The 9,170-nt window shown below is 41.1% G+C and overlaps 1 protein-coding gene across 1 annotated transcript; it reads right to left on the reverse strand.

The window, feature by feature from the left end:
- Positions 1-1,604: 1,604 nt before the first annotated feature.
- LOC111953591 (E3 ubiquitin/ISG15 ligase TRIM25-like) lies at positions 1,605-8,408 on the reverse strand. Its single transcript, XM_023972969.2, has 6 exons — positions 7,780-8,408; positions 7,038-7,133; positions 6,585-6,818; positions 6,321-6,480; positions 6,060-6,221; positions 1,605-4,163 (listed from the first exon to the last, which is right to left on the reverse strand). The coding sequence occupies exons 1-6, from the start codon at positions 8,356-8,358 to the stop codon at positions 3,628-3,630; spliced, it is 1,767 nt and encodes a 588-aa protein (XP_023828737.1). The 5' UTR covers positions 8,359-8,408; the 3' UTR covers positions 1,605-3,627.
- Positions 8,409-9,170: the final 762 nt, after the last annotated feature.

Consider the following 9,170-nt stretch of genomic DNA (forward strand, 5'->3'; position numbering starts at 1 on the left):
GGTCTTTTAGCTATTATGACCCCTATGACCCCATTTCTGAAGGCTAAGACTCTCCCGAACACGTACATGTATTCCATTTCCCTCTACGACGCAAGCTGTACAAGACTCGTTAGAAAGGATTGTGACAAAAGCACAACTGAAAAGAGTGCAGAACTGTTTTTCTACACATTTATTACCAATCTTCCCTTATCATTTCCTGAACAATACCTTCCGGATGCATTTTACTCACTTTTTGATGCAAATAAAAATGTATACTCCTTTCCCATATTAAATACATTTGACATATTTTATAATTAGGTTTATGAACATACATGTAAACACTTGGTTGCAAAGTATATCTGTTCGAGAATGGTTCAAAAGGCAATAACGAAATATACATATTGGCTTGATATTGCAAAAGAAAATATCCGATATAGGTCATTTGCCCAGAATTTCCACATCAGTGCATCCCTAACTACAGCGCCTTCAGAAAGTATTCATACCCCTTGACTAATTCCACATTTTGTTGCATTACAGCCTGAATTCAACTTTGATTAAATGTATTTGTTTCTCATCCATTTACACAAAATATACCATAATGACAAAGTGAAAATATGTTTTTAGACATTTTTGCAAATGTATAAAAAAAATGGMATTGTACAATATTTGCACATTATTCTTTAAACAATTCTTAAAGCTCTGTATTCCATTTATTTTTATCCCKAAAAACTCCTTAGTCCTTGCCGATGACAAGCACACGCATAACATATTGCAGCCACCACCATGCTTGAAATATGAAGAGTGGTAGTCAGTGAAAGTTATTTTCTTTGCCAAATTTTTTGCCGTTTTACTTTTGTGCCTTATTGCAAACAACATGCATGTTTTGTAACATTTTATATTCTCTACAGGCTTCCTTCTTTTCACTTAGTCATTTAGGTTTGTATTGTGGAGTAACTACTATGTCGTTGATTCATCCTCAGTTTTCTCCTATCATAGCCATTCAACTCTGCAACTGTTTTAAAGTCACTATTGGCCTCATGGTGAAATCCCTGAGCAGTTTCCTTTCTGGCAACTGAGTTAGGAAGGACGCCTGTATCTTTGTGGTGACTGGGTGTATTTATACACCATCCAAAGTATAATTAATAACTCACCATGCTCAAAGGGATATTCAATGTCTGCTTTTTTTTACCCATCTACCAATATGTGTCTTTCTTTGCGATGCATTGGAAAACCTCCTTGGTCTTTGTGGTTTAATCTGTGTTTGAAATTCATTGCTCGACTGAGAGACCTTATGTGTGTGGTACCGAGATCAGGTAGTCATTCAAAAATCATGTTAAATACTTATTGCACACATAGTGCGTCCATGCAACTTATTATGTGACTTGTTAAAATGGATTAATGGGATCGGTGTCCCTAAACCGGGACGGTTGTTGCTCAATATGCGATAATGTGACTAGAATGACGTTGTAAACAATAGCCAATTCCGGGACATAGACATGTCTTATATGGGCAGAAAGCTTAAATTCTTGTTAATCTAACTGCCGTGTCCAATTTACAGTAGCTATTACAAAAACACCATGCTATTGTTAAATACCATGCTATTGTTAGAGAATAGTGCACAACAACAAAACACTTTTATCACAACAACTGGTTTGATACATTCACCTCTGAAGGTAAATAATGTACTTACTTCTGTCTCTAACCCCTGCCCGGCCTTGGAATGTGCAAACTTAAATGTTTTATTACCATAGCATTTTTGTATGTTCTCTATAGTTATGTACTTGAAAATGTATAAATTGACCAATTTGGCACATTTGGGCAAACTTCTGGCAAACTTGATACAAAATGTTGTGTAGTGATGTAATTCTTCACATGATCAGTCTGAAACTTTGCACACACACTGCTGTCATCTTGGGGACAACATCTAAATTACACCTAAAATCCTATCTAAGTGTATGGCCTTTCTCTTGCATGTCAATGATGATGGAACAAAAAAATAAATAGAAAACACATATTTTTTTTGTTTGTATTATCTTTTATCAGATCTAATGTGTTATATTCTCCTACATTAATTTCACATTCCCACAAACTTCCACACAGTTTTTCCTTTCAAATGGTGTCAAGAATATGCATATCCTTGCTTCAGGTCTTGAGCTACAGGCAGTTAGATTTGGGTATGTCATTTTAGGTGAAAATTGAAAAAAAGGGTCCTATCCTTAAGTGATTTAAATTCAGGCTGTAACACAACAAAATGTGGAAGAAGTCAAGGGGTGTGGATACTTTCTGAAGGCAGAGTAACTAAAACCAGACAGAAAGTACAGTGGTTCCTCCTTTAAAAGTTGTGAGCTTACACCGCGGGACTTAGAGGTACCCAGCATCACGGCTTCATTGCTCCAGAACACCACAAGGGTGAGTTAGAGCACTCATTATGCATTTTATATGACCAATCATATCGAGTGGTTCCAATGATGAATTTGACATGAGCCACCCCTCCCTGGTGACTTTCTTCAGCAAAYATGGCTGACAAAACATTACGGGAAGGCAAATGTAAGTAGTTATTACATCATAACGAGTCAAGCAAAAAATGTACAAATTGAGAGGAATATGTTAGTTAATGTAGAGACAAACGATTGTGCATATTTTTTCTATGAATAGAAACACCATAATATTAATCAAATTAATTAAGCCACATTTCTTAAAATCAATCCCATATACTATGTTATTACAAAAAAGGTTTTAAATTCTCTGGTAATGCCAATACGGAAGTACTATCAAATGCTTCTCTAAGATGCCCTCTGGTGGTCAAACTAGCAATAACTTGCAGTAACAGAAGAAATGGCTGAGAATTAAATGATGGGCAACAGAACGCTGCGGCAGCACACAAGGTGTGCTTCAGTATGAAGTAACTTTTAAAGGAGGAACCACTGTATGTAGAAACTATAATGATACTTATTTTCAAACAACTGCCCTGTTTCTGGGCCGCAAATTGCTTTTGACACACAAACTGGTCCCAAAAAAGTCTGTGGAATTTCAGAATCCAGATGTGCCCCTCGAGCCAAAATGATTGCCCACCCCTGTAGGTGGTGACGCAAAGACCTTAACTAATGAAGGGTATTTCAAAGGTTTTCAGTTAGCCTTTTTATTCTGCTTCATTCAAGGGGGAGGGTGGGCTCAGACTGGCATTTGCCTGTGGCCTCCAAATCAAAGTCCGTTCCTACTGATAGTGATGCACAAGCTAGGTCTATTTTAAACATCGGCTTCTCCTGATTCAGTAGCTTGAAAACACCCTAAAAACTTGAAAACCCTATTAGATATTTGCCCAAATGTTTTAGAAAAAAACCTAAAACTGAACATAGTTCATGATGGTTTTATTTTATTTTTGAGTCAAAGATAATAGTTTCAGTATAGTTTTAGTTTTTAAAACGGGTTTGTCAGCTCGAATCCCCGAGCTGACAAGGTAAAAATCGGTCGCTCTGCCCATGAACAAGGCAGTTAACCCACTGTTCGCAGGTAGGCCGTCAATGTAAATATGAATTTGTTCTTAGCTGACTTGCCTAGTTAGGTTGTTTATTTACTTTTTATTTTTTTACAATTTGTTTTATTTTATTTCAGTTTACTAAATCGTTTTTTTCAAGATTCGTTTTTGTTTTAGTTTGCTATAATAATCTTGTTCGGTTTCAGTATATTCACAGTTCTAGAGACAGTGAACCCAGGATAGAGGGGCTGAGTGAAAGTGGTTTGGACTCTGCAGAGGAGGGTCATTGTGTCAGAGATGCTGTAGAAAGACAGAGTTCCTGCACTGTGGTCCAGATACACTCCTACTCTGGTGGAACAGGAGACAGGTATGACAATCTGTTTATCATTGTGATAGAAAGAGCAACCAGAAGCATCACACTCCAAACACCAGGCCTGTTTACTGCTTCTAAACAAACCCTCATCAGGTCCTCTCCTGCTGATCCCTTTATATGAGACAGCTATATCAACCCAGTCCCCGCTCCACTCCACCTCCCAGTAGCAGGCTCCAGACAGACCCTCTCCACACAACACCTGGGGGTAGGTGGTAAATCTGTCTGAATGGGCAGGATAAAGCTGGTCCTTATAACGCCGTGTCACCTTTCTGTTCCCCTCAGACAGACACAGACAGTTAAATGCCGTGTTGGGATCCAATGTGAGCTGACAGTAATCTGAGGATGAAGACAAAACAACAGGTGAAATGTATGTGTGCGTCCAGGTGTGTGTGTGTGTGTAGTATATTAATGTGCATTGTACAGTCCCAGCTAGCACATTTGGTTCCTTGGAAGCTGTGTGAACGTAAGTTTTTAGTTTTATCATAGCCGGAAGGTAGGGAGGGGCAGTTCCTCTTGCTGCTTCGTAGGCAAGTTCCATGGTCTTGTAGTGGATGCGAGCATCAACTGGAAGCCAGTGGAGTGTGCGGAGGAGTGGGGTGACATGGGAGATCTTGGGAAGGTTGAAAACCAGGCGGGCTGCAGCATTCTGGACAAATTGCAGGATTTGATGGCACAAGCGGGGAGCCCAGCCAACAGAGAGTTGCAGTAGTCCAGACGGGAGATGACAAGTGCCTGGATTAGGACCTGCACTGTTTCCTGTGTGAGGAAGGGTTGTGCTTTACTGATGTTGTAGAGCATGAACCTGCAGGAGCGAGTCACTGCTTTGATGTTTGCAGAGAAAAACAGGGTGTTGTCCAGGGTCACACCAATGTTCTTTGCACTCTGGGAGGGGGACACTGTGGAATTGTCAAACACGATGGAGAGGTCTTTGAGTGGGCAGGCCTTCCCCGGGAGAAAGAACAGCTCCATCTTGTTGAGGTTGAGCTTAAGGTGGTGGGCCAACATCCAAGCTAAGATATCTGCTAGGCACGCAAAGATGTGTGCTGCCACCTGGGTGTCAGAAGGTGGGAAGGAGAAAACAGTTATCAGCGTCAACAAAACTCTCTCTATCTTCTTAAGTGTGTTTAGGTATGCTGGCCACGCCCACTAATTGGCCATACCTGATATTAATGAGTGCTTTTTTATGTTGAAATAAGGTCTGTTTGAATAGACTAAAATGAACAGGTTTGTATAAGTWAAAAAAATGAAACACAGCTGTCCTGGTTGTGTAGTGGACTAATTCCACGAATAGAGAACAGAAGATCATAGGTTTGACGCCGTGCCACAATAGAAAAATAAATGCATGATTAATGCCTAAGCAAATGACTTTCCAAGGTGTCCTATCTGTGCTTGGAGTTCTAAACAGATAACCCAAACTGAGCTAGCAGTGTTATTAAAAGTCTTATTGAAACATGTTCTCAGAATGTTATTTAATTACCTTCAAATAATCTATAATTTCTGTTCTCAGAAAGTTAATAAAACCTCCCAGAAAAACTTTCAGGGAACCATAGTAAAACATTCTCAGAACCTCCTGCAACCTAGTAATTACATTTTTTTTTACATCCATTCTCAGAACATTTAAAAAACACCGGTTAAGAAATGTATGGCTTCGTTCCCAGAACCAATGGGAAACCAAAAACTTACGTTCCCATAACTTCCAAGGAACAAAATGTGCTAGCTGGCAAGCACTGTGGCCAATTAGTGGATGCGGCCGACACACCTGAACACACTTAACAAGATAGAGTTTTGTTGATGCTGAGAACGGAATGTATAGGTTTTTAAATAACACTCATAGAATGTTCTTTGAACTTTCTTAATGTTTTCTTGTGGTTTTTATGTAAAGTGGTGATGTCGATGTGCCAACTTCTGTTTGGTAGTGTCCGAACCATTTGGGCTACAAACTAACTTGCTCTACGACCCCCACAAGTGTCACGGCACTTGTCTGAAGGCAACGGGTACCAATTATTTATTTTTTTAGAATGAGGAAGCATGTAGAAATCCGTATGCTGAAGTACTGAATTTACCACCTAAGAAACATGGTTCTCAGACCATTATGTGCTAGTTGGGTATCCTGCACCATTCTCAGAATACTGTGGAAAGATTGTATGCAAAATAACCATGCTCTCACAAAGCTCTAAGAAACATATGGTTCTCAGAACGTTATGCACTAGCTGGGGTATATTCTTTACTCACATTCTAAGAACTCTTCTCTGGTCTTGGGTTCAGGCCTTGTCTTCTGACAGGTGGTATCATTCCCATGTGATGCTAGTCCTCCAACTGACAGTCCAGACTGAGTTGTGCCAAATGACGGAAGACAACGGGGCTCAGAAGGTGGAACAATGTGGACTTTTGTCACTATGGAAACATAGGAAATTAAATATCACAGTTCAATACTGATCATGACAAAAACATTACAGAAAGTCAAAGGGCTCAGTAGTTGCCTAGGTTACCTACCTTTTACAGAGATCTTGGCAATTTCCCCAGAGCAYATTTTTCCTAATTGGCTTTTTAACTCAGCGACTGATTTCCTTACATCCTCAAAGAAGATGTGTTGGTTGACAGTGATGCTGAGTAAGTGTTCAGATCGAGGAGGGACACAGAGAGACTGGAAACTCTACAGAGACATAAAAAAACAGAACAGATTATTGTTGAGAAATACAAACATTTCACTTTCAGCAGTAACACGTGATGCTGGGGACAGAGAGTCACTGATATCACCTGGAGGAATTGAATGTTGCCTTCTGTGTGTGAGAGCTGCTCCAACTCGGCCTCTCTCCTCCTCAGCTCAGCCATCTCCTGGTCCAGTTGCTTCAGCAGTCCTTTTGCTTGACTCACTTCAGCCTTCTCCTGGGCTCTGATCAGCTCTTTCACCTCAGAGCACTTTCTCTCAATGGAGTGGATCACCTCGGTAAAGATCCTCTCACTGTCCCCCACTGCTGCTTGTGCAGAGCGCTGTTAGGAAACAAACATAGAGAGGAGGGGTTCCATTTCAACCAGTTCATTCACTCAGCTCTCACAAGAACCCCAGACAACTTGTTCCCAACAGTGGGGCTCAGTGGGAATGGAACATGGCCCAGCACTGGGCTGATCACTGGCTTCAGTTTTACTGTAGTTTACTTTAAAGGGGACTATCTTCTAAGTAAATATATCCAAATGGTCAACAACACTCACCCTGAGTGACTTCACAGCCTGTCTCACATCCTGCATCTCTTTCTGTCTCTTCTGGATTCTCTGTTTGGTTTCCTTCTGTTTCTCTCCCAGTTGACTCTGGTGTAAAAAACAAATGCCAGTCCATTGTTCATGTGTACAAGTGACTCTGTCTTACTGAGAACAGATCAAACTTCATGATAGGTCAAAGTCCATGACTTAAGGAAGAAAAGTCACATGCGTGTCTGTATGCGCATGACTGATCATTTGCTATCCCAGGTCTCCTGTGTGCCAAAAAAGCACACAAGCCTGCAAAAGCACTCAAAGCCTAGGCATTAGCTCAGGGAGCCAATGCAACTCCTCATGTCTCAGTCAAGGTCACACGTCATGTGAGTGTTGTAATCAAACCACCTCTGTTATATTCATGTGTGCATATGTGGGAAGGGAAAGAGGATACACATAACTGAATGCATTCAACCGATATGTGTTTTCCACATTTAACTCAACCCCTCTGAATCAGAGAGGTGACAGTGGCTGCCTTAATCCAGGATTTCCTTAACACGGTCCTGCCCCCCCCACCTTGCTGGTTCAGGGATTCAAACCAGAGACCTTTCAGTTACTGGTCCAACGCTTTTAACTGCTAGGCTACCTGCCAGCCTAGGTTATTGGGTTTGGGCTAACTTCCTTTTCAATGTCATTCTGTAATTAATAGTATTCTTACATTGATACTGTGAATAAACAACTATTACAGAGTTGTTGTCCTTACCTGTCTCTCAGTCCTTTCTGATTCAGCTGAGACTGTATCATGGTCTTTATGTTCATCCATTGTACACAGATAACAGATAAACTGCTGATCGGTACGGCAGTAAATCTCCACCAGTTTGTCATGATGAGAGCAGATCTTCTCCTCTAGTTGTGTGGAGGCTTTGACCAGCTTGTGCTTCTTAAAGGTAGGAGATTCATAGTGAGGCTGGAGGTGAGTCTCACAGTAAGATGCCAGACACACCAGACAGGACTTGACCGCTTTGAGTTTTCTCCCAGTGCAGACATCACACGCTACATCTTCAGGTCCAGCATAATGGTGAGCAGGGGTAGCAGCTTGGAGTCCTGTCTTCTTCAGATTCTCCACCAATTCTGCTAGCATGGTGCTTTTCTTTAGAACCGGCCTTGGGATGAAGGTCTGTCTGCACTGAGGGCAGCTGATCAGAAAACCCATCACATAATCCTGATCCCAGCAGTCCTTAATACAGCCCATACAGTAGCTGTGTCCACAGGGAATAGTCACCGGATCCTTCAGTAGATCCAGACATATTGAACAACTGATTGAATCAATGGCTGCTGCCATTGTGGTGCACACACTAACAGACTGAGCAGCAGAGTATTAAAGATGATCATTTCTCAAGACATGTTTGTGCTTATAAGTAGGAACATTTCCTGATGTGTTTATACTTTGTACCTGTAGGTGATGTGGCATTGGACAGAGACCAGGAAGAGGGTTGTAATTGGTGCCTGTGGAAGTTCCATTCATGGTACGTATGTGTGCCAAGCAATACTCTACACTTCCCAATTCTCTTGACTCAACACCTCAAAGTACATAGTTATTTAAAGATTTATTGAGGAAGATAATACGGCTCATAAAGGGACAATTCAGGAGGACAAAGTCACAAGGCGGCAGAATGGAAAGTCAAGGGAAGATTTTAGAATATGTGAACTGGAGTCCTGGGCTGCCATCTCACTTGGTACTGCAGCAATGGCAATCCTCAATGGTAATAGACTATAGGGTGTTCCAGGGGATGGGTGTGTGCAAGGTGCTGCGAGAACATAATGAAAATCTATTTGGGATGGAATATGATTTGTAGATCAGTGATTCTGTACAGTGCCTTGCTCAGCTCATCCTGTCAAACGGGTTAGTTAGAAGATCGACGGTGGAGAAAGGTAGCCTGAAATCCAGACCTGTCTGTGCTAACATTCCACTCCTTGTACACTCAGGCTAGGAGAAAGGGAGGCTTGCTAACACTGGAGAAATGGGAAAAACCCTAACCTCTATATACTGTAGTACACAAGTAATTATTTGTTGAATTATGGTTGTTGCCAACACAACACTGTGGCGACATTATAACATGCAAATATTGTGTGGGAGTTGTGAAAGGTAGCCTA

Source organism: Salvelinus sp. IW2-2015, linkage group LG27, assembly GCF_002910315.2.
Source record: "Salvelinus sp. IW2-2015 linkage group LG27, ASM291031v2, whole genome shotgun sequence".
Taxonomy (NCBI): domain Eukaryota; kingdom Metazoa; phylum Chordata; class Actinopteri; order Salmoniformes; family Salmonidae; genus Salvelinus; species Salvelinus sp. IW2-2015.